The 26,140-nt window shown below is 40.1% G+C and overlaps 1 protein-coding gene across 20 annotated transcripts in view; it reads left to right on the top strand.

Annotated features, from left to right (window-relative positions):
• BNC2 (basonuclin zinc finger protein 2) overlaps window positions 1-25,523 on the top strand; it is a 427,080-nt gene extending 401,557 nt beyond the window's left edge. For 15 of the 20 annotated variants that reach the window (XM_067744442.1, XM_067744440.1, XM_067744450.1 and 12 more), the window contains 2 exons: window positions 247-312; window positions 15,474-25,523. In XM_067744442.1, the coding sequence (XP_067600543.1) occupies window positions 247-312; window positions 15,474-16,134 (727 nt within the window). In that variant the 3' untranslated portion in view covers window positions 16,135-25,523. Of the gene's footprint in view, window positions 1-246; window positions 313-13,837; window positions 13,872-15,473 lie in introns of all 20 variants that reach the window. The other 5 variants (XM_067744448.1, XM_067744441.1, XM_067744461.1 and 2 more) reach the window with 2 other exon arrangements.
• The last annotated feature ends 617 nt before the right edge of the window (window positions 25,524-26,140 follow it).

Here is a 26,140-nt window from a genome sequence, read left to right as displayed (position 1 = left end):
ACGCATGCAGAGTCATGTGCCATCTTACCCAGTAATGCACGCCATTTTTCTCTGTGCTCTGTGTATGTGTGTATGTGTTTCCATGCATCTAGGTGTGAATAAGTTAACTATGTACACAGTTCCCTGCTTCCCCGTGAACCTTCACTTAGAAGCCGCAGCTTCTGTTATATATATTTCTGCTTTGCCATGTGGCTTTTTAATTAAATCAATATATTATCTTCATACACACATATTTATCCAATATAGAAACAGAAATTTACGGATGGAAAGAACCATAGGTCCAGGACATCGAGACAGCCTGCATCTCCGTAGGTATAACCAGAAATGTTATCGTTCTTACATGAGTATTTAGTATGTCCTTGAATTCTTTAAGAGTCATACAAATATCAGAAGAAAACGGGACCAAAGTAATTGTTGATACGGGGAAGTGGTATGGTGATGGGGGTTACTTTAGCTTTTTAACAATGTCTTGGAGCACATCTCTAAAATATAATCTGTCGTGGGAATTATGCACAGAAGGGGAGGCATGCATATACTTTGAGGATCAGTTAGAATATATTATGTCCAGCCTTCAGATGACATCACACCTTAGCTATGTAGCTGCAGCTCTGAAACAGTTGGGCTTAAACAGAAGCAGCTGGTCCTAAACCTACAGTGGTCTTTTTCAATCATCTTAAAGAAAATGTGATAGAAATGGAATGTGTCAAGGTGGTCAGTGGTGGGGTAACACAGTTGTCCTACCCTTGCGGAGATAAGCCTATGAACAGATCATTTACATGATACACTAGCTCAACGAGAGTCACGCAGTTAGTTCATCCCATCATATTGGATGTGGTTTTTGGTTTTCCAGTGCCTTTTAAAAATATTTTTGGAGAAAATGTTTTTACCTGGTAAAAATCAATATATCTAGAAGAAACAAAATGAATTAGGAAGTTTCCAAAGAGCCAGCACCCAAATTCTAGTGTTTATCAGTTGGGCAGAGGTCTCTGACAAAGTCACATATAATAGAAGTACACTGAAAAGTAGTGATCTGTCACTAGAATGCTCAGCTTTTTTTAAAAGTTCAATCTTTTTAAAAACGAACGTTAAAATATATTTTCCTTTGTACTAAACTATAAGCGGCCCAATGTATGAAAAGCAAAATCTCTGAGAAAAAACTAAGTGGCTTTCTTTGTACAACTCAAAACATGATTTGAAGAGAAATCTCTCTTCTTAAAAATCCCCCCTCCCCCATTTACCTTGTTCTGTAAAAACGTTTTATGGTCACAAAGTTCTTTTCAGTTCCAGGTTATCATCGACAACCCCAGAATACGGCAGATAAGATAGCTAGACTTTGAATAATAAAATATAATACTATACCCACCCCACCCCCAAGTTTGTGAGCAATATTCATTCTTTTATGTTTGAAATAGTGCACTTGTGATAATGAGGTTAATGCATTGGATTTTTTTTTTTAACAAAAATAAAAGACTCATGAAAACCTGCATAAAATATTTATGGAAATGGAGTGTTTGAAGACAAGCCAAAATTTAAGCTTATTTGCATGAATTCCTATCACAGTTTTAGTTGGTTTGCTGAAAATACTGCAAGTCATGACACTGGAATAAATGGCTCTGGGACCAAAGGCTACAACACCCGAAGCTTGGTGCTTTCATTTATGTCAAGCCACTAGAAAACGCAAGCGCTTGTGTTTTTATGTCCTAATGTATAAGGAGGTACTGTGGGGAGGGTGGTTTGTCTGAGGAAAAACATTTAGTGATTGAGTGATAGCAGAAGAATATTTCAATCTCTAATTTTATTTTAAGGATTGAGAATTTCATGAGTGACCAGCCATACAGAAGTTTAGACCAGTGCCTAGGATAACTAGGATATAGGATATTCTAGGTAAGAAGCATAATACAGATATTCTCCCATGTATGTTCAGTCACAGAAGAGATTGCAAACCTCAGAAGACAGGTGATTACATTTCATATGGGTAAAATAGCACGTCATGCCTAATCTTTTTAATTCTGGAGTTTTGTCACACATGATAAAAAGCAAATTGAAAAAAAACTGTACAAGAAAGTCTTGATTCTCACGTGAAATTTTGCTTTTCAAGAATCCGCAAATCTTTTGCCCTCAGGGTAAAAACATAACAAAAACTCTTGATACTTTGACTTTTTTTTTTTTTTTAAGAAGAGTGTTCATCCTTGTTGAGTCTATTACTTGAGTTAATATATGATGCGACTGAAACTACCACCGAATAAGCAAAAACAGTGATGCCACTGGGGTACCACCCTCCTCGTGCATCTCAGGAAACACAGTTGCACTATAATTGTACTCCTGTTTCAGCCCTTTATTGTCATTTCATCAACTAATAACGACCTGTAATTTAATCTCCTTATTCACAAAGCCTCTTGCCTCACGTCTTGAATCTACCCCTCAGACATATTATCTTCCTCTTTCTCTTCACTTGTACTGTGTCAGTCACAAGAACCCCAGGAATTTCGTGTCCCTGCTTTTGTCCTCTTCAATTCACTATGAAGCTAGGATAAGTTTTCTTACCTTTCTCTGAGCCAACATACCTTCCCAAACAGAAATCCCCCTTTGCCTTTAATCCTGCCGTGTCTCACCCATTTCTCTCCTCTCCCCAGAGTCTCGACTCATCCATCCTGCACTCCACAACATCTTCCTTGTGCAAATAAAGCATTAGAAGGCATTCCGAGTGGGGGCTGAAGTGTGCAAGGCTACCGGGTTTCCGGGATGCCTGTGATAAAATTAACAGAATGACCCTCTTCCTACTGTCTACGAAAGCAGCCTTCTTGTCTTTGGGCTTAGAACACCTTACAGGAGAGAGAAACAGATCTTGCGCTTCTTCCAAGATGGTTATACACGAGGGAGTTGCGTGTTTGGTCTCAGATAGGCTGTTAGTAGGATGGAGGTAGAAAGATGTTAAATGCTGTGTTTTAGATTTGACGGCTAGGTAGCAGAGATTTCCAAGTCTTCGCTTATGGTCTTTCTAGGTTTTTATAAGATCCGATTGAAGCCTTTTTGAAAAGCAAGATTATTCTTTGTGTAAAGTCACAAAAAGGGAGACGAGAGAGAGAGAGAGAGAGAGAGAGAGAGTGGGGCACAAGCAAGGCTTGTGAGGGCTGAGGAGTCCAAGCGCAGTGTCAGAGGTGTCCTTTTCTATACAGCTGTGAATGAGTGTGAGTTTAATAAATCAGAAAGCAAAGAGGACCATTCCACACTAATGGCAAAGAGCAAGCTAATATACCCAGACTCCAGTTCATCTGGTCGCTAGGTGGTTGTTAGGGTAATTTTTACTCCAGGTTCTAGAAGTAAAATGTAAATTATTTTCCCTGTAAAGAACTATAGAACTATAAGGCAATGGCTGAAGTATTTACGTGCATACTGATAACAGTGTGTAGTGTTACACCTGACGGTCTCTAAACACCCTTACTTCTTTCTTGTTCGTCCCTTGATTTTTCTGCCAAGATGCTGTTCTCTCAGGGAACAGGAAAGCTGACCTGGGTTTTGAAGTAAACATATGAAAATACTCCCTGGGAAGAAGACATTCCAACTGGCCTAGAACCTACAGTCTTCATACAGGACATTTTCTTGAAGATAGTGTCATAGAATTGGCTGGGCCTGGCTTCCTTTGGTCATTTCTCATCCTCTGTCATGTTTTTTGATCCCCAGGAGGGCCGAGTGGCCATGGATCAACCCCATTTATAAATTACATTTGGTTTTTATTCAGAAAAATAAAAACCCTTCTGTCCTCCTCCCCCAAATTCCTTATCATTTGCTAATATGATAAAAATCGATTTAATGCCGATCACTAAAACAGACGTAAATAGATTTTACATTGGCAGCTATAACGAAGACGTCGTCCACAGAAACTAGATGGTCTGCATCTTTGTTCCTCTCTTCCTCTGAGAATAGTGGCCACTAATTGCCACAGTTTATCTTGAATTTTATCAGAAGGGTCAGCATATATGGTTGATCTTCAAGGTGTAGGAAAGGCGATTCAGCCCCATGAATAGATTCAAAAACAAAATAATATTTGGTCAGGGTGATTTATAAATAAATATGAGGCAACTATTGGTACAAGGGTGAACCTTCTCTTTGATGGCTAGTTAAATCTGTCCAGATTTAAACCTGTAAACTCCTTGATTTGTATGGAATAAGATATCTGCATTTGGTTTATTAAAACCTGCTGATGTCTCCAGAACTAAATTTGTTCCTCTATAGGCCTCTGGGTAGCTGTACCTAAAGAGCAGAGATGTATAGTTTTTGCTTGTCTGATTACCTGACTTCCAGCCCTGTACAGGTGTGCAGGAATAAATTAACATGAGCTACCTCTGATGAGCCACTGCATACATTAACAGCAGAGGTGAAGATGCGAAAACATGCTGCCTGCCTCCTGTTAGCACCTTCTCAGCAGCGACATCCATTTTTTCCATCATTCTCTGTGTTTGGAAACTTAGAGAACTTTTTAAAGAGAGATTCTCAGTAAATACACATGATTTCACCAGGCAATACCTCCAAGAAATGAGCCACTTAGCACCAACTGAAGATGACTATTAGTATATTTGCCCTAATATAATTAGCTGTCAAATAAAGCGTGTTAATCCTCTCCAAGTACAAGAAGAGAACATGTTAAGGCATCAGCCTTTTTTTCCCTATATTTTTGCCATTCAAACTGCAGCTCTCCAGAATTCTTTTAAAAGGTGAAGTTGTGCCGGTCCTCTGACTTTTAAAGGAAGAGTTTTTTTTTTTTTTTTCTTCTTCCCTGTTACTCTGTTTGGTTCCACAATACAGCCAGGAGATCAGTAGGTCTTTTGTACTTCTCTCCATTACTTTCCATCAAAGGCAAACAAACAAAATAAATCCCCCTTCTGAATAATTGCTAGTTGTGCCCTCCTCAACTGAAACTTTGGTAGTAAGATAAACTTCGATGTCATTCCTGTCTCTGGGCTTCTTTTTATATCCTGGGAGAAGAGCAATGAGCAAAACAGTCTCCTTGTATCATGGGGAGAGACTCTGTCAAGCCTACAGTGAGCCTCGGATCTTCCTAATGACCTCCTGCTGGCCCAGCTGGATGTAAGACAAGCTCATTTAAGCCTCTGCTGACCTTTCACTCCTCCAGTCCAAGAACTACACCAGTCACTTCCACCAAACTGCCTACAAAATAGACAACAAAGCTTAATGGCAGGCAAAGGACTTTCTCTCCATGATACAAAGAAATTTTTACAAATTTCTATCGATGGGAGTAACATTCAATCTCTCGTGGCTACGTAACTGCCTCTGCACAAACGTAATGCTTCTATAATACCCTTTATCCTTATCTTCCCTCAAAGGGAACAAGCTACTGCCCTCGCCAGTGCAAACTCGAAAATTCAGGCAAAAATAGCATTTAGAGCAGAATGCACATACCGAATGCACAGGTGGTAATTTTCATGATAGCACCATTTTGAAAGGGTCATCTTCCTGATTTCCGTCTCCCTTGGGTCCACCACCGTCTACCCGATCCTCTGATAGACTTTCTCTCGGTGTGATTCTTTCTCATCATTATTCATTTGAAATATTTGTTTTTCTAGATAGTCTTTTCTTTTTAAAAAACACAGGCCATTTCTCACCTGGAAGCAGGTTATAAGACTTCACACGTATATTAGTATATGCTTGTATCAGTCCTGGGAAGATGGGCTCTCTCTTACGGTGAGAGGCTTCTGCCAGCTTTCTCTTGCTGTGAGTGATCATTTTTGTTGTTGTTGTTCTTGTGCTAAGACGAACACAGACTTTTCTTTCTCTGTTGAAACTTCATAGTGAAGGTTGGGCTAGAAGGCATTTCTTTTTTAAAAAAGCCTTCTCAGAAATAATTTAATGTTTTTGCCGTAAGACTCCCACAAGCTTCAAATAAATGAATGTGGCAGAATATAAAAGTTTACACTTGCCAAAAAATTACAATGTCATAAAAAAGGGATTTATTAACTTTTAATTCTTCAGTGCCAAGATGTGTGTGTGCGTGCACATGTGAGAGAGAAGCAAGCTGAGGAGGAGGAGAAAAGAATGCTTTTCAGGAAAGGACAATTTTTCTGCAGTTATTTAACATAAAAGTACACTTAAAAAATACCTAGAGGGAGGGAGACGCAAGAGGGAAGAGATATGGGAACATATGTATATGTATAACTGATTCACTTTGTTATAAAGCAGAAACTAACACACCATTGTAAAGCAATTATACCCCAATAAAGATGTTAAAAAAAAAAAAAACCTAGATTTTATGTCCTAATGCTAGCTGCTTGAATTAAAAACAGGAGCTGTAAATTCCTGGTAAAAAGCTGTTATGCCTGAAGTGTTAGTGATCTTAACTCTAGTACTTGATGGAGTTTATGACTTCTTTTACTAACTAGGGGGAAGAATGTTACCTACTTCTAGTTTAATTCTTTTTCTTGCTCGCTCTAATTATTTTGACTTCACCTCAGGAGAAAAGAGCCAAGTGCTTCTACCCGAACGTACGTAAGTGGCGCCTCAATTTTGCTATTGCATATGTCAATCTGAATTATCACTAGCGATTCGAAAATGATGCTAACATTCTCATCTAAATGCATCCACATAATGTATATGTGTGTTGATACGTAAACACCCACATAAATATCAAAAGACAGATCATCCTTAATTGCCAGAATAGACATGTTCATCTTAGAAAGTGATGTATGAAGTTACTTCAGCACATGGATGGGGAGTAAGATTTTTTTCAGTCAAAGGAGACAGATTTGGGCAGTGAGAACAACAGACCTTCAAAAGCAAGCCTCTTGGGTCTGACGGCCAGCTGAGGGGAGCCGCTCTCACTCTGCAGCCTTTTTAGTCTGCTGTGTCACTGAGGGGGCACTGGGGGGTCAGTCCGCTCACTAGTAATTGTGTTTTACAGACTTCTAAAGCAATTGGCTCAGTCAGTCCCAATTCAATAAAAGTGGAGAGCAAGAGAGAGAGCACTTTTGTTCTATTTTTTACTTGAAATTATTTCATTCAGCAGTCTGTCTTTTTTATTACCAGGACTTGACATTAGCACTCCAAGCTATATTAGCATCCATTTCAGCAGTTCAGTAATGGTATTAAAAAAACACTTAACTTTAACGGTGAATGGCTGTATGACAGTACCATAAAAAATCCACATTAAAAAAAAAAAAAACTTACGTATTTGTCCCAGCAAATTATTTTTCACTTGTTTAAGCACTTCAAAGCTATGTTCTTGTGACGGGTATTCACGAGAACCTTCTTGCTCTCAGAAGCAAGCAGTCAGTGGTGCTCTGTGGATGAGGGAATCGGGAGAAAGAGGAAAGGGAAATCCAGTGGGGAGAGGGTAGGTAAAGATGCTGTTTACCCTGCAGTTAGATTACCTTCCATTCATCAGCAGAGATGGAATTGGCAACCTCAGAGCACCCAAGGCGAAATTCTTGGATTCTCATGCATGGCTGGGATTTGATTTTGAACTCAGCACTCTCCAAACTTGGGAGCAGAGCCTAACTACTTTGGCGCTGCAGTGTGCTCATAAATGACTACATTAGGTTCTAAATTTTGATTAAACATTCAGTAATTAATCAATGGTAGACACGAAACAGTTGGCAAGGTCCAGAGCTGCAAAATGTGTAAGACATAAAACATTACGAAGCAATTAGAATATGCTCCTTCAAGAGAAGGATTGCCTTCAATAAAGAGGTAAATGATAGCATCCTGCTTATTGTGGACGTAGGCAGCCAGAGCAATATGATAAACTGCTGGAGATACACATATCAGTAATCATCCACATTATTAGGGCCATTAATCATAATTCCAAAAATATGACAGCAGCAGCCAACTTTTTGACCAATTTTGCTTCTGCCTGTTGGCCATTATAACTTCGCTAATAGACTGCAGAGCTCCTGTGCGTGGCAGTTTGCATTGAGAATGGAAGGTTAATTATATTTGAGCTGCTGATTTCTTCTCTCCTTGGAAAAGGCTTAGCACTTTGACGATCCCAGGAGCTCCCTGTTGTTAAACCAGTAAAAGTACTCTACTGAAATTTTCTTTGTTGTTCAGGAACGAGGAGATGTTTCAAATGAGATAGAAGTGTCAGGCTGGAATAGCCGCTAATGTTTCTTGCTCCAGAGTGATCCTCGGGCAGCAAGATGAATGCAGGGGTTCCTTTAGCTCACTTTGCTCTCTCATTTCTCTTCTGCAGACAGGTAGAAATGTCACTGTATGGTGATACACCAGGTAAATCCCAACAAGATTCGTGGTGGTTTCAATATGAATATATATGGAACTAAGAAGTTGGGGAAAGTGGTTCATGATTTGGGGAGGAATAAGCACCTCTGTCATACAAAATTCTGCTTCTGTGGCTATGCTTGTGAATCAAAAGTAAAAAGAATTTCAAAAAAATCATCTGGATGTTGCTAAACATTGAAATGTTTAGTGGCATAGGTGCGTTGCTGGTTGCTTAACTGAAGTTTTGCTGTCTCAGCTGGTGGCTTTGACATTGTTTAACCAAAGACATAAATTAGATTTTGCACATTCTTTTTGTTCATGTATCTTAAGTAGTTTCATTTTTCAACACAATTCTAGATAAGGCCGTAGCTAAGTTATAATATTGCCTACAAAATTCTGTACCCCCCTCTTGGGGAACTCATACATCCCAAATATTGTCTTTTTAAAAGATCATAAATTAACCGTTTTAATGCTATAAAACCTTCTTGGATATTTAGTCTTAGAAAGTATTTCCTTTGAAAAAGCTCTCAGAGAGAAACTGATGTTCCACTCTGTACACTTTAGAAACGATAGCTTATTTTTAAATAGGAGAAGAAATTTGAGCATCTAGAGAAAAATGCATTCTTATTTTGGAAAGAGGTCTTCTAAACTCTTTGTATAAGACAATAAAACAAGGGATGAAGGCTTGAGGGCTAGTTCATCCAGGGTAAATATAAATCTCAAAATTCTAGCTCAGATTTACTGAAGTCCTTAAAAGATGCCAGGGTGAACCACCTTGCTTTTTCTTACCCAACAATGGTAGTAAACTGAGCACCATAAGAGCTGCCTGATTGAGAAAATTTCCAAACGCTGTGAAAACATAATCCTATTCACAGTGTAACACGCGTCTCACATTACAGCGCAACAGGTTATCTATCGAACAATCGGCACCCTCCGGAAGCCTCGATGTGTCAGAAACAACTCAGAAGCAAAATGGTTAGGGAACAGCGCTAGATATCAATTCTGCACTTAACCTGAGCATCCAGCATAGACATTTTCCATCCACCAATCTGCCTTCCTAAATGCCATCACTACATTAACATTTTGTATGCATTCCACAGCAATGACAAATTGTTTTGTAACCGTAGTGCCAGATTTAGTATGCGAGAGACACGTTCACCTCTGCCAACAAACCAATCATTCTCACTAACATCTTCAGAGTTACAACATTTATAAAGTTGCAAAGTGGAGTAAACAAACCATCTGTTTGGCTTTTCCATATATGTCATGCTTTCTTATTAGCATATTACGATTCATTTAGTAAACAAATTTGGTGATTTCGTTCACGTCAAAGTTAGGTCGGAAGCTTGAAGATGATTAACATTCCCGGGACAGGCACATTAACACATTGCTTCCTCGGCAAAGTTAAATGGCTTCTCAGGAGAATCGTCCCTTGTTGACAAGATGAGACTGTCAATTTTGTTCGCCTGCCACGTTAGGGGCCGTAAGGGGATGGCAGGCTCTGAGAGAGGGGAGTCATGTAGGCAGCATAATTCACTGTGAATTGAGAAAAGAAGTCTAATTCTGATAAATGGTCGACCCCAATACATCCTACCTGTTATTACAACAGACGTGCCGTATCTGTGCAGTAAATTAGCTAAACCCCTAAAGAGTTTGGTGGGAGCTTATCTTCAAGTGAATAATTTGAATGTAGAGGGAACTGTCTGCGTGACCAGTATGGATGATTTGTTTTATATTGAAAGGGATTGAAGTGACTGAATTTCATACTTTTAATTTGCAAGAATTTGCTTAGCTTTTATTTCTTGCATTTATTATGTACTTCTATACTTCTGGGGGTTTGGGGAGCATTGTTCACTAGAATTTTACGTTGAATTTCCTGAGCTAGGGATGGTTTTTGGCTCTTTTGGAGAAAAATCTTTAAATATTAGCCTAGTAGAGCAACTATTTGTTTTACAGAAAACGTATACTAACAAAAATGTCGTTTACTTCACAGGGCTGTAAGACATCAATTAATGATGATACAAATATTTTTGAGGCATTAAGGACAACAGATAGTGTCATAGCAATCAGATAAGAAGAGAACTAATGAGGGGCAGAGGTTTTAACTTTTCATTTCTGTGGATTTGGTTAGCAGATTTAATTTCTGATCAGGAATATTGACTCAGTATCCCACAATACACTCAAACCCAGCGTCTAGATTTTCCCGGATTGTATATAAATAACATTTCTCTGCCCCATACGCACACACACACACACACACACACACACACCCCATATATATAGTGGTATCTGCTGTGTATACATCACTAGGATCATTCTGGACAATATAATTTGAGAAGTGTGTGTGTGTGTGTGTGTGTGTGTGTGTGTGTGTGTGTGTGTGTGTGTGGAGGCAAAAGCTCCAACATGGAGCCTCAATTCCATTTCACCTGAGGCTTTGTAATTATCAAGTATTTTGTTTCAATTCGCTAAGTTTAGAATGGCTCAGAACTGATTAAGAATTAAGGTTAGATTCAGTTTCTCATGTAACCTATAGCTTGATTTACTATTCACTTTGGACAACCACATTCTGATTTTCTAATTTGCTCATGAGACTTTTTCTTTAAAGTTCCTTCCTCTCAAAACCAAAGTTAAAATCTCAAAACGGTTTTTCTTTTCAATGTATTTAATGTGTTTAATTTTTATTTTTATGATTAAACATTGCATTAAGTTGAACTGGGCACTTGAAGAAGCTTGGAAAGAGAAACGTGAGAAAAGAAAAGCTCAAGACAGGACTGACTTTCTCTAAAGGGCACTTGCATTTGCTTGACTGTGTTGGATTTGGTGTCTTCTGTGGTTGCATGGTAAAGTTTTTTTTTCTTTTTTTTTAAACTGAATATAATTGACATGTTTTCATTAAAGAAACCGAAAAAGACTGGTAGTCCACTTTAGTCCAGCTAGAGTACTTCCACTCAGCATTTCATGGAGTAAGTTTGGTTTTATGACCTCCCCTATATCGTATAGGCTTCATAACTTTTTTGCTTTTGAGGGTGCTCTCAGTTTTCAAGAGGCTTTTTGGTAAACTCAGTACAGAAAGAGTAGGGAAGAGTACAGAGGGTCAGAGGAGACATTTGTGATTCCAAGCATAGCCTAGGTTATAGGACTGTGTCATGCCCTAATTATATATCGTTACCTTACACCACAGTGGGGTGTGATAGGGTCAGAATTATTCTCTGCTGTATTATCAGTGTCTTTTCTTAAATATTCAGTTACATGCTTCCAATCTTGGGATCGTTGTTTTCTCTTCCACAGTGTATTCTGGGGAAAGTTTCTGTAAGGCTGCATATTATTGATTGAAGTCAAATAAATGTAATTATGTCCGAAGTGCAAAGTATTCTACTTGAGCTGCAAGAGACTTGAGGCTGAATAAGGTATATCTTACGTTCTTCTTGAGAGTGACCATCTTGGGACAAAATCTTGGCCTACACTCTTGACGAGATCCCCAGTGAGATCAGATCCTTACCCCTTCTACTTATCAACTCACCTTTTCTCTTCATCCCAGTCATTTTTGTTTTTTCTGTAAGAGGAAGCTGCCTCCCCGGAGTATCGGTATTACCTACCTAATCAAAGCAAATAGAAACAGCTTTTGGACTGTTGACATTCTTATAAAATATAGTAAGTTCTAACATGGTTTTTGTTCATGATTATTTTTTCCTCTTTTCTGGAGATAAATATTCAGAACACTAGGTTTATTTTCTAGAAAAACTCTCTGGAGAACTCGGAATTGGTTCCTTTCTGGAGTCCCCCTTCTCCTCCTTACAGACAGCTGCCTACTGCTTCCTCGGCTGCGGGTCCTCCCGTTTCCAGCACTCTCTGGTCTTCCTCCCATTTTAGGATCCTCCTCCCTGTACGTCCGATAGTCCGTTGGCGTGACTTCTCTCTGTGTCTCTTCCGTCTTCCCTTTCCTTTCACCTCTTTGGTTTTCTGATCCACGTAAACTTGTAAGTTGCTGTTAACCCCAGGTGTTTGTCTCTCCTCCTTGGGCAGTGTTCTCTGACAGTTCAGGGTTTGGATTGACTTGAGTCCAGGTCTCTGTTAACATCAAGTGCTGCCTTTTGTCCATTCTGTGGAGGCTGAACCTAACCTCTTGAGGCACAGGCTCGGGACTCTCTAAAGAATCTGTCTCCTCTCCCCCTCCTTCTCTTGCTTTGCCTCTTTCCACCCCAGTAGTACTGGAGTTAGTTAGAACGAACCCACCATCATGAGAGTGGACCAGTAAGCTTTCCACAGCACGTTCTTCCCATCCCCAGTTCAAGTATTTTGCGTATGGCATTTAGGAGGATTATCAAACAAAAAATGAAACAGATTACGAAATGCACATAATCAATTCTCTTGAACTGTGGTTGCATAATGGAAATCGACTACCACGAATGAACCCGTGTACTGAAGTTATGAACAGCAGAGCTAATGCACTGCCATGAGTTCATCTTTATTATTGCATTACACCTGAATCAATTGATAAAGTAGCTTTTTTTCTTAAGCAAGGGATGGCACTTAATTGAATAACAGCCAAAGTAATTATATTAGCGGAGGCCAACAGTACTGCTGACAGCGGAAAAGGGACACTGTTGGACAGAGTGCCAGAGCTGGTCTGCACATTTCTGCACATTGTTCGGTTGACAGATACTGAGGGCTGGTACATCATCTAATTAGATTACAGATTTCCATTGCTGTTAAGTGAGAAATGAAGAGAAACATCTCTTCCTGGTAACATAGCAGTGGAGATGTGCAATTTCACAAGTCATCTTCGGAAAGATGTGTCCGTCTGGGGGATCGGTGTGTCCCTTTTGTCGATGTTAATTTATTCTTCCTTATTCAGTGTGTCTTGATGTAACTGCTGTGTGTCTGGCTGTTGTTTTCTCAGCGGTGAATCTAGGTAACTGCAGATGTGTGAGAAGCAACGGAGTTCTAGATTAAAGTCATCGCAAAATGTGTGCTTGTGAAATTAAGAAAGGGAGGGGAGGGAGGGTGTTAAAAATAATACACAGGGGTGGGACTTTGTGAGCTGCTTGTGGTCGGCAGATTGTTTTATCAGTAGATTGTTTGACAGTATGTACTGTCACTCTGCTTCCACATTCCTGTAATAACTCTGGTGGTGTCATACCTACATGTCAGGGGAAAGACTTCACAGTAGGCATTTCCTACACTCTGCTTAGCAACCCGCACTTGGAGTCATCTGCCATCTGACACCAAGGAGACGGGGAGCGACTGTGTCAGAGCAGGGACCGTGGGGACCACTTCTGTTCATCATTCACATAGCCGCACACTGCATGCATCTGTGCAGAGCTCATTTATGGACGATGATGATGCTGTGAATTTGGTTTATCTTAATTTGATGTATGACTTTTTGGATGATGCGGCTGATCTGAAAAATCATCGAGACAGCATATGAGATGATGGCTTATGACAGAAAATGATTTTATGATCAGAACATTTTAAATCCCTATGTTATTGTTTAAGTTTTTTTTTTAAACCAGATGTCTAGAATGTGAATTTGTTTTCTCTCTCTCTCTCCTTCTCTCTCTTTTTCTCTGTCTCTCATTCTTGCTTTCTTTTGTGATCGATTTAGCAAAAGATTAGAAAGCTGATCTTATTATCACAAGGTAAGCTCAGCCTTCCTAAGTGCAGCGCGGAGGGGCTGCCGCCCCTCTGCCCCTTCCAACCCGGAGTGCTGTATATTGTCTTGTGTGGAAAGGTGGAGAAGTGTTTCCCACCTTTCTTGTCTCTGAGGCACATACCTCTCAACCATCTCTAAGAGATATTAGCCATGCTCGTCACCAAATGGAGTGACTCATCTTGGTCGCCCATACTTTTTAATTCTAATCAGGTGGTCTGTTGAACTTGATGCTGGCCATTCTAGGTCATTTCTATTATCAATTTCGGTTATCACAATTACTTCTCTAAGAGGTAGAGCTTCTGCCATTATCGAGAAGCTTTTATGTATCTGTATATTTATTTACTGGTTTACTTTTTGGAAGGGTAGCCTTCAATTTAGGTACGTGTCACACGTGAGCCTTTGCAGGTGGAGAGAGGTATATGCCCAAGGGCACTTTAAAAATAAATGGGGGATATAAATACAAAGGCAATGTTTTCAGACGGATAATAACCTATCAGGCTTCGGTAAATCATGACATCCCTATGGATGCTCTGGGACAAATCCTATCTTTTTTTTTCTTTTTTTTAATGCAAGCAAAGCATTCAGTGAGTAGAGTAAAAGTTTTGCTTGTCTAAGAAGTATGGACTCCAGTTGTTAAAATAGAGGGACCATGTGTTATTATCGTGCTTGATTTTTTTTTTTTTTTTTTGTATTTATTGTGTGGGGTTTTTTTTCTTTTTCGGTCCCTTTGGGTTTTTTTCTGTTGTTGAGTGTGATGTTTTTAAAGGGTGGGTGGGTTTTATTTAAAAAGTCAACTTCTGTTTTTCAGGGTTTTTTTTTTTTAAGAATTAAATTTTAAAACTTAAAGTACTTGAAAACACTTTCAACTCTAAAAGGTAGCAGCTTCTGAAAATAAATGTATTTTACTATTAGATTGAGCTGAGATCCCATTCTGCAAAAAGGGATTTATGTTTAAAGACAGTCTGTAACCCTATTTCAAATTGCTAACCTTTTAAGCTTATTGTTTTTCCTACCTAAAACTTGCAGTGTAGGAAGGTGAGGGGGAACGAGTCATTATTTTGTCAAGTGAACCCTAAATTATCTAGACCATTTACTTTTTTTAAAAAAGGATCCTTTTTACACCTTTAAAAGTGTTTGCTCTAGAAAAAAAGGCTTTGTTTTGTTTTTAGGTAAATTCAAATTGTTCAGTTTAGACAAGCAGAACGTTTCCATCCTTTTATCCTATTTAATGTATTTTTTCAAATCTCTGCTGTGAGATTCTCTGCAGCTGATGCTGCTACAGTGTAAAACGAACAGAACAATCATTCAGGAAAAGGTGCATGGGTTTGCATTCATCCTACCGCTGAGGAATTTTACTCTCTTATAAAAATTATGTTAATGAAAAGCTCCCCTTATTGCACTCCCCACCACCACTTATTCCCAAATCCTGAGGATGTGGGGAAATGTTTGCTTTTACAGGGGTGTCATTAGCAATGAATGTGCTTATGTGGTACCTAGTGGAAGCTGAATCAATTTTAAAGTGCTCTCCTTTTTCTCACCCTCCCCACTCCCTGTACACCTACCCCCCCCTTCCCTCTTGTTTTCCTAGACACAGTGCCAACATCAATCTCCATCGTAAACTGTTGACCAAAGAACTCGATGACATGGGCCTGGACTCATCGCAGCCCTCCCTTAGCAAGGACCTCCGGGATGAATTTTTGATGAAGATCTATGGTGCCCAGCACCCCTTGGGGCTCGACGTCAGGGAAGACGCCTCCTCTCCCGCGGGGACAGAAGACTCCCACCTGAACGGGTACGGGAGGGGCATGGCGGAGGACTACATGGTCCTGGACCTGAGCACCACCTCCAGCCTCCAGTCCAGCAGCAGCATCCATTCCTCCAGAGAATCCGACGCAGGCAGCGACGAGGGGATCCTCCTGGATGACATCGACGGGGCGAGTGACAGTGGGGAGTCGGCGCACAAGGCCGAGGTCCCCACCCTCGCTGGCAGCCTCGGGGCTGACGTTTCAGGATCTCTGATGTTCAACAGCTTGTCCGGGAGCAATGGTGGGATCATGTGCAACATTTGCCACAAGATGTACAGCAACAAGGGGACCCTGCGAGTGCACTACAAAACCGTGCATTTGCGAGAAATGCACAAGTGCAAAGTCCCCGGTTGCAATATGATGTTCTCCTCTGTGCGAAGCCGGAATCGGCACAGTCAGAACCCTAATCTCCACAAAAACATTCCCTTCACTTCGGTAGATTAGTCTCAGAAAGGACACTACAAATGCCAGCTCTCACCAGATGGCCTACGTATTTGAACTGCCATAGTCAGTGTGTGCTTGTGTACTTGGGATGGTGTGTGTGTATATGTGTGTGCGTATACACACGTATGCCTCTGTGTCTACATATATACACACACACACACACACACACACGTTTTCTTTTCTTTAGATACAAAAAGATAAACACTAGGTGCTTTTGAAGTTTTTTTCTCTTTTTCCTTTATAGGTCGGATCTTTCATTTGGGGGTGAAAACAAAGTACCCTTTAAACACGTATACACACATCCACACATAAAAGCGTGCAACTAGCCCAAATTTTGACAGAATAATAATTCCTGGTCCTCTCCAAAGAGACAATTTGTTGTACCCATGACTGTTGCCTGCACAAAAAATAAAAGGGAGGAACAAAAAGAAACAAAAAAGGAACTCCTTATAGTTGTCTTTTGTGAACTTTAAGGTTTTGAGAGAATCTTCAATTAAAGCATGGCAGATTCACCTGTACATATTTAGCCTTGAGAGGCCAATGATGTAAAACAGTTGTATTGATGGTTGTTTAACTCTTTTGTTTAATTTTTTACAGTTACATCAGCTGTTAGATATACAGGAAAAAAAAAATAGTTTGCTGGCTAGCTCTATTCATTTATGTTAGCATTAATGCACATTTTTTAAGGAAAAAAAAAAAAACATGGTCTTGTTTTTACTACCTGCTAGATATAGTGATAAAGAGGTGCTGGCATGCCTTACAGCACAGATCTGATTTTTTAAAATGTCCTGTACTAGTACATAAATCCAGTCATGCACTTTTTTTCATACACTACAAGGGGATGTGTAATATCCATGCTTCTTGTTTATCCTTAAACTATTGCCATACTTCGAGTAAGTGTCTTTTTAAAAAAATTCACTTGTATAAAAATGGTCTGGTCAGTATAGGGCACAAATGCCAAACAAAAGTATTAGTGTTAACACAAAACTGCCAACTTTGCACAAGTTTCCAGAAAAGAAAATACAATTAGTCACTCAACATAACCACAGGCCAATTTGTCGGCCACCAGAAAACCGCTTTAGAAAAAAACACTTGGTGATTCAAGTGCCGAATGTTATTACAATCAACACTGCAACCTTCTTGCTTATATGTTAAGTTACATAAAAGGAAAACAAAATTATGTGGTGTGAAACAGCTAAGGCATTTATTCTTTAGAGGCTGGATAATATTTCAGGATACAAAAGCCCAAATTACTCACTATGGAACAAAGCTGAATCCAGTAAGAGTTGAGCACTCATTCGCAAGGACCTAACCCTTAATCCTTTAAAAAGACAAAGTCTGAACTGGGTTGGTCTGTTGTGTGGCTATGTAATTCACTGCACGTTCCGCAGTAGTACTCCGATTCAGGCGGGTTTGAGAGACAAAATCAAAGACCTTTAAGAGCGGCAGCAGCAGTACTTGGAAGCTTTGCAAACATGTGCTGAACTTGAACTAAGCAACACTCCTTTCTGAAAAGCCAGAAGAAGGGGGTTTAAAATAGGATCTCTCACTGTTTAGTGTTTTGTGTTTCCCCACACGATTTGTCAGAGAGAAATGAAAGCAAGCCTGAAACCAAGCAATCGAGAGTGAGAAAGAGGAGGGGAGAGGATTCTCCAAACCTTTTTTGTTGTGTTTTGTTTTGTTTTGTTTCCGATGTTTACACATGTTGCCTGAGCTGGTTTACCACATCAGCAGCCTCAGCTACCACAACATACTGACTAAATGATGATATTTACTCAAGTTCAGTCTGCAGCCAAAACCATTAGGGTGTGAGTTGCAGACTGTGTTTTGTTGTCTTTTTTTTTTTTTTTAAGTGGAGGGGGGGGAAAAAAAGAGATAAACAAGGAATATTTTGTCAAACAGTACCCAGTAATTTAAAGAGAATGTATTTCTTTTCTGCATTTAAGGGCATCAAACATTTCTCTCAGCAGTCTAAAAGTTAGAAATACCCCCTTTGTCTTAACTTTTAATGTTATTTCCATTTTTCATGTTTTGTGAGTTTCTTTCTAGGTTCACATCAGCATTCACTTCCGTTAAATTTGCCAAAGGAAACTGTTAATATGTTTCTCTTTTTATTATTCCTGTAGGATTTATCGTACCTCACAGTATTTATTGTTTCCAAAAATAAGCATCATTAGTTGAGGATTCAGTATTTTTCTTTGTGAAATTTTCACAAATGATAGATTCTTAAAGATAAGCTAGATGTGTCTAGGGGCTTTATCTTTTCATCTCCTTCAGAGCATGCTATGGGGTTCATTTAATTCTTCATCTGTTCTACAGTGAGGAGAGACCAAAAGTATTTGCAGTACAAAAGAAATTATATCAGACACTATGTCTGTTAAATGACAAATGTTTACGGTGAAAAAAGCTGAGGAATTAGTGCTAACCATTTTTGTTTTCTTGTACCTTTGAATTCCCCAAAGTCTTAATTGCTTTATTTTGGTGTTGTGTTAAACTGAATAGACAGAGATGTTTTCCTTCGTTTGTTTTATACCATATAAGACTCTGTACAGTATGTTTGTGAAAAGACTGAACTAGAATAATGAAAGTTTGTTTGCAAACATTTTGGTTCTCTTAGCATTCTCTGTGTTGCTGCTGTTGCCCTATTATCCAAATGATTCGATTCCAAAAGAGTGGAAAAAAACATATTTTTGGTATCCCAACAAAAGATTATGGAAACACTAGCTTTGGGAGTGTGCGTAGACTAAATGACACTTCGTTTTATGAAAATAACATTTTCAGCCATTTTTAACAGTTACACTCTAGGTTGAAATATTAGAACTCATCTTGTACAAAAATCAGTGTTTACTCTGTTTAATTTAATGTCAACTAAAAGGTCAAAGAGCCCTAATGAGTGAATTACGTAGCTGTCAGCAGGTCACAGCAAACGAACTTAGAACAGGCTTAGAACAATGTTTGTTACTTGCCACAAACCAGGCTAGTGTGGATAGCCAGTTAGAACAAGCCCAGAAGTGACAAGATTCTCAAGGTAGAAGTTCCCTTGCTCAGAGCATGAATGTGTTCACCTGCCTTTTGTTGGAGAAACGGCAGGGAGTCCTGGACAACTTGCCCTTTTGGAGTCTCTCCCCTTTGCTACTATTGTGCCTCAGGTGCCCACATGTTATGGTGGCCTTCTAAGTGGGTGTATAACATTTTCCAATTTAAAGCCTATTTGCTTAAAAGGGACAGGGGGAGTGGACGGAAGTGGTCCATAAGATGGAGAATCATGAAATGTACATTTCTTTTAGTCCCCCAGTGTTCCTTGTTCTTGGGTGTGTGCCTGAGTGCATTGTTTGGGCTTAACTCTAAATCTAGTTAAGATGGTGATCTCAAGGCTTATTTGTAAACGGGAAGGATAAAGAAATCAGCATTTTAACCACTGAGCCCTTCATCTTTGCCCACTCATACTCATTTCTTTTTTCATAGGAGTTTCCTATTGTGAGACAGGTTCTGTTCAGCTGCATCCATTCTATGCCAGCTGAAAAAGGAATAGGGATGCAGCTTTTTTATCCAAGCAGCCCTTTCCCATTTGATTGATTTTAACCAGCATTTTGTCACAGGTACAAAATTGGGCAGTATTATTAATGTGCATGTTTGCTAGGTGGTGTTGAAATGTACTGTTTTGATCATTTTAAACTGTGTGTTTGTAAATATCAGAAAGGCTTAGTCTGCTTTAGGGAGTATCTGTGTGTTATGGAGGGGGACGACACAGAGCAAGAACAGATAATTTGGTTTTAAAAATGTGATAAAAAGCGGGACATTCTTTGTTCTGCTGTTAATTGTATTGAAATAAGTCAATGCATTTCAGATCTTAGTCCGGCCGCCCAGTTGAGCCTGATGCCTTTTAAAGGTTTCAGGGTGTTAATGTTTTCCTTCTCAAGGTGACAAACATCTTTTGAAATTGTTTTTAGCACAATGGCGCCACTGTCCTTGTAGTGTAATTTCTTTGGTCGTGAATTTCCAGGCCCTTCCAGTAAGAGGAGAAAGGCACTTAAGTGGTCAATAGCCTGTTAGTATATACATTGCTCTTTAAAAAAAAAAAAAAAAAAAGCAAGCTTTGAATATATCAAGAATGGGCTGGCTCTTCCAGAGGCATTCTTCTCATTTTACTCAGGGGAAACCATGCACTGGGTTCCCACCAAATCAAAAGTGACCTTTTGTTCCCCTTCCTCTGTACACACCCCTGACGTGTGCCAAGCAAATGAGAAAGGGGGCCCTTGGCAATTAAAACAGAAAGAGGCCAGTAATCAGATTGAGACGGACATGCTGCTAACTGCCAACAGTTGACCTGAGCAGTCCTAACTTGCACTTGGTCTTTAGCGTTGGGTTAGATTGACTAACAGAGTGAATAAAGTTCAGCCCTCGTAAGACACGCTCCATCTGCTGTCATCAGAAACAGATCATCCAGAAGAAACCTTTGAGCCTGTGGACACACTCCTTTTCTTGAACTTTTCAAAATTAGGACAAATTTCAGGGTTTTTAAAAATCACTTATATTCCCCCAAACTTGGAATATTTAGAGGATTTTGCTTTTCCCTCTCATTCTTTGTCTAATGGGAGGGGTCTAAATGAGTACGGAGGGCAATAAAAGGCAGGTGCCAAAGAGACTGGAGGGAATCACAGTTCTTTAAAGCAGAGTGAGGGATATTAAGTAGAGGATTCGTACCTGCCCTGGATTGAAGGTAACCAGAAAAGAAAATAGTGAAGGCACTGAAACAGTCACGAGAAAAGTCTGGTGCAGCTCAGCCTAGCAGCCAGTGAGAGCACATCGATGCAGTGCCCCCCAGAGCTCCCCATGACCAGGTGCATCCCTGAACCCCAGTCTGAGGAGGGAGGGAGGAAGAAAGGAAGGCTGCTACCTGGAATAGCTCAAGTCCCTTTCGGATCACGGAAGCCAACTAGGGCAGTTGTGCAGGGGCTGTTCTTTTTTTCTTTTCTTTCTTTTTTTTTTTTGGAGTGGAAAGTGATGCTAGAGTCCCTTAGGGAACAAAAAGATCCATTGGGTCAACTAGGTCCTAGAAAAGTCCAATGGTCAAACCAAGCTCTAGTTGTGACAAGTGGAGTTGAAGGCCGTGGTAGCCAGCACGGATCTGTTCTTTCTCCATCATTTCTGTGGCTTTTTGCCCCCATAGCCGTGCTAGTGATGCTATGTGGCTAAAAATCTCTTGATCAGAATGTGAGCTCATTCACCTTTCTACGAAGCATAAAAGTAACTTTTCTGTTTTCATATTTTCCCTCCAAGCTGAACAGTGTGTGGTAGGTAGCCTTGCTTATGTTAGCATTAAGGCCATATCTGCCCTGTCCTAAACGTATTTCCCTATTTCCTATAGTTGGAGAGTTGCTCACTGTAAACATTAATTTTCCGTTAGTATTACGTAAATCCAGCTGTAAAACTGACTAGTGAATTAATCTAACATCACTCTTGCCCAGACACCCATCCTTTCCTGCGTCCTCCCATCATCCTCATTCTTCCCACATTTTGCACAAAAATGATGTTTATGGTCATTCGGCAATAACTGGACATCAAATAGTGTCTTTTTGGCATTTGTTGAAAAATCCAAATGCCTAATCACAGGGGTTTTAAAAAAAAACCTAAGCATTTTTACAAGTACACTGAATTGGATCAGCATTATTGTTCATTATAATGCTATATATTTTTTTGAAGTAACGTACTATAGTTGTCATAAAACTATCTTTATTCTCCTCTGAAGTGTTGTAAATTCATTTGACCTTTACTGCAAAAAAAAAAAATCTTTTCTATATAGTGTATCAAGACAAGGCTCAGTTTGTAACAAATAGTGGAGGGTTACAAAAGAGGAAGGGAAAAAGCCAGGCTGAGCATCGAGAAGCTTCAGTTCAATTTCACCTCATATCTTTCTAATAACTTACTTGTCACTTTATTACCTTCCAGTAATGTGAACGCTGCTGACAAGACTGTCACACTAACAGCAGACAACACCCTCTCTGCTTCAGCTCCAGGTCTCCTGGCTACTTATTGCCCTGGCCCTGAAGGGACACAAACTAATAGTGTGCTTTCCAGTTCAGCACTTGGCCATCAAATATAAAAGGATGCGTAATTGCCTGTTTATCCCTTGTGAAGGGGAAATTGAGTACAAGGGCTAGGCTTTCCCACTGAGTTCCCTGATGTACACACATTCACAGTCTGTCTGTCTCTGTCTCTCTCTCTCTCTCTCTCTCTCTCTCTCTCTCTCTCCCCCCACCCCCTTCTCCTCCCAGCACATGAGCCCGTACACACACCCACTAAACTGTATCTTTGGTAAGCCCAAAGCTGCCTCAAGGTGCCCTCTCCAGCTATTAAGTGGACAGTAACAAGACTACTTCTTAAGGGTCAGTAGAGAGATGCTGACTTTGATGGCATCCTTTGAGTCTTTGGAAACTTAAGTATTGCAATTCCAAGCCCATGCATTTTGGGAGTACTGGGTGTGGCCCTATAATGAGAGCACAGTTTCTGCAAGTCAGTGACAAAAGTGGTATTAGATCGCCCCATATTCTGTAAGGAAAGCATTAAAATGTTTTTCCTCCCCTTCAAAAAGTGCACGTGTTGTAACAAATTGGTTGTGCGTGGTGGTAAAAAAAAAAAAAAAAAAAAATTTTTTTCTTTTTTAGTTTTGACGCCCAACTGTTAGTCTAAATGAACACGTGTCTTGCCATGAGAACCTCCAAATCCATAGTGTAACAAGACAAATTCACCTTTGTTTTGTTTAATTGGAATGACAATCTGAAAAAAATAATAAGGCACGGGGACTTTGACTTGAATCACTAAAACAGAGACCACCCTATACGTAAAAGTAAATTCTCCACTTTGGGAAAATTTTGGTAAGTACAAGCGCGTGAGCTTTACGAAATCAAGTGACTAGGGGACAAAAGGTACAAAGGAAGATCACGTGAAAGTGTTATCTTCCCAAACATCTTGAGCCTGAACAGCATGTAGGTATTGGCTGCTATTTTTGTATATTAAACTACTTAAAGGATGGTAAAAGGTGGCTAGTTGGTGGCTAAATGAAGTGCGACATCTCTGTGTGCATCTTCCTTGGGGAACTAGGGGACTCCATGCTTCTTTCTAACCCTCCAGCAGCAGGTCTGTTAGAAGCTGATGACCCGCCCCCCAACCCCGCTTTGAACAGTCACATTTCAAATCTATTTGTCAACCCAATAAGATACAGGTGGGTGTCATCTTTGATACTACCTTACGCAAAGAGAAAACTGGCAGATTTAGGGACAGACGACTTACCAGGTCTGTGTTGACAAACCCGTGCTAAAATAATTGCATTAACCACTTAGGACTGGGAAGAAAAGCACTTTGAGTAAAGGATTCTTGGGGTCAGAGAAAAAGCAGTTGTTGTTTTTTGAAGTTCCCCCACTATGTATATATTACAATCATTTAGCAAACATCTTAAGAGAATCTTAATTAAAAATTCAGCTGCCTAAATTGCACAGATTCTGCTAACTAATATGACCTTTCCCCCACCCTTTAAATAACGGGGATGCTTAAGGACACTCCTAATTATTTTAATGTGTTTCTAGCTTCCTTTTTTTTAAAGACTCTTTGAAGGGAAGGAAGAGCAGAAAAAGGTATTTTAACAAGAATGGAGAGAAGTAGATAGTATAAAACTATATTTCTTGAAGAGAGAATATCTAAACGTTATACCGAGACTTTATAAGGCTTCCTGTTGCCAAATGTGATGCTGAAATAATGCACAAGTAAGATGGCAAATCGATCCATTATGAACCGGCTCTGCCCACTTCTGTTACGGAATGCAAGGATTGAGAGGTGACTCGGGGTGGGGGCGGGGCGGGGGGTGGCCCTGGATGTGTGCGAGAGCTCCACTCATCTGGCCCTGGAAATGCTTTCCACAAGAAGGGGAGAAAAGTCCAGCCCGCTTGGTAGTCCCCCGCTGCAAGGTGAGCTGACCTGGCACTGTTTCCACAGGAGACAGGCTGCCCGTCCTTTCCATGCTAGGAGACAAAGCATCCCCCTGCCCTGCCTGTGAATCAGTGCCGTAGCCGTGAGAAGCGGTGATTCACGAGGTATGATGCTCTTGACTCCCAGACAATGTGCTGAGTTAGTAGGTTCACTTGAGATGCATAAACCAAGGCTGAATTTTTTTTTTCATTTAGTACTCAATTTGGAGCATTTTTGCATGTCTTTGTACAGAGTAATCCATTCCTCTCATTGCCCATCTTAATCTCCCCTGAGTTTTCCATTATATTTCCACCCCTGCCCTTTCTTCTTCTGATCTCACCCACCCCTTCAAGAAATTCTTTTCTGAAGCAAGAAGGTAGAACACTCCCTCCCTCACCCGGATTTTGATGGCTTATGGAAACATTTGTGTGTTCTACCCTGTCCAGGGTTTACATAACGTGGATTAAGTGAATGAGATGTTCTAGCATTATATATTAAGCTTATATGACTAAGATTTATAATATATGGTGCTCTCACTTTCCTGTGCAAACTTTGGTTCAGCTGCCCTGCAGAAAAGTCTTACCATTTTCCTACCAGTGCCAGTATGAACAAGGGCAGGATTGCTAAACGTGGGTATCTGGAGGTCTGAGGGGTGAGGGAAGGCGGAGAAACCAGGAGAAGACTTTGGTCTGAGGCCTCCCTGGGCCTTTCCTCAAAGGTGGAGGCGAGTCGGGGCTTCAGGAAAGAAAGCTCTCCGTTCTCTACTGCTCTTCAGGGACTAGGCCCTTTGGAACTAGCAAGACCCCTCACCTGGTTGAGAGAATGCCTAACTTTCTTATTCACCCCAAACCCACTGGTGTGTCTCGCTAACAAAAACATTTGACTCAACCTGCCTATTTGACAGCAAAATTGGCCCAAGGGAATTGAAATATCTTAAGGAAAAGAATTTTCTCCAAGATACGCCCTCTCCCTCCTCCCAGAGTTTGGGGGTTTATGCTTTTTTCGTTTCTCTTCTCCTCTGCATCAGACCAGCCTCTCTGCTCAGCCTGCCACAGAACCAAAGTTTGCACTACAAAAGGGCGCAGCACCAAGGGACGGGGACAGCTTGCATCACCCTGATCTAATCATTGTGACGTCGGTAGCTTCGTAAATACTGTATGTACCTTGAACAAGGGTTTTGTTTTTGTTTCGTTTTTGGTTTTGCTTTTCGGTTTGTTTTTATTAGTAGTCTGAGGGAATTAAAAGTTTCTATTTGCTATTTCTTTTGTTGTATTTTCTGTACTATAACTGTCTACAGTATGTCTTTTGCATAAAATGCATAAGGGTTTGGGGATGTAAATGGAATTTTATTCATATTTTGTCCAAATACCTCTTGTAATTTGTATCAAAATTCTTGTACAATTTTTATATTAAAGATTTATCACTGATCTCTTCTTACCTTCTTGATTTGAAGAAACCTCAACAAACTCCAAGAGACCTTTATAAAACACACCTAGAAACACTTCAGCCCACATCGTGACTCACCCTTATTTAAGCACACTTGTTGGATAACTTAGTCTTCATTTTGGTCTGAGTTATGGTATTACTGAATTCACTTCTTAGGAAGATCAAACTCATCTCTTGCTCAGATGGCAAAGCTGAGTCAGAGCTACGGAGATCCTAGCCAGTCCCGATGCAACCCAGCAAACACTGACTGAGCCTTTTCTCACTAAAGCTATCCCTTTGGGGATGCTTTTCCAGTGTCTCTCAAGAATTTCTTGTCCCCAAAGCCTTGGCACAAGCTCTTTTAAGGAAAGGAAGACCTTAGGTATATTTGCCCCTTGGCTTTCTGCAAATATCTTCCACCTTGACCCTGTGAAATTTGTGGACAGCAGCCAACTGGATGATGACTATATATATGCTTTTTTCGTGCTAGATACTTGTGTTTCAGTTTATATTCTCTTGACAGTGGTTTTCTGCAGATTGTGCTTATTATCATCTAGAAATAAAACTAGCAGATGGAAAGATGTTATCATCTAGAAATAAAACTAGCAGATGACATCTC

The sequence above is a fragment of the Pseudorca crassidens genome, chromosome 7 (assembly GCF_039906515.1).
Source record: "Pseudorca crassidens isolate mPseCra1 chromosome 7, mPseCra1.hap1, whole genome shotgun sequence".
NCBI lineage: Eukaryota > Metazoa > Chordata > Mammalia > Artiodactyla > Delphinidae > Pseudorca > Pseudorca crassidens.
The sequence above is the reverse complement of the archived record's forward strand: the minus strand, read 5'-3'. Positions and strand labels throughout refer to the sequence as shown.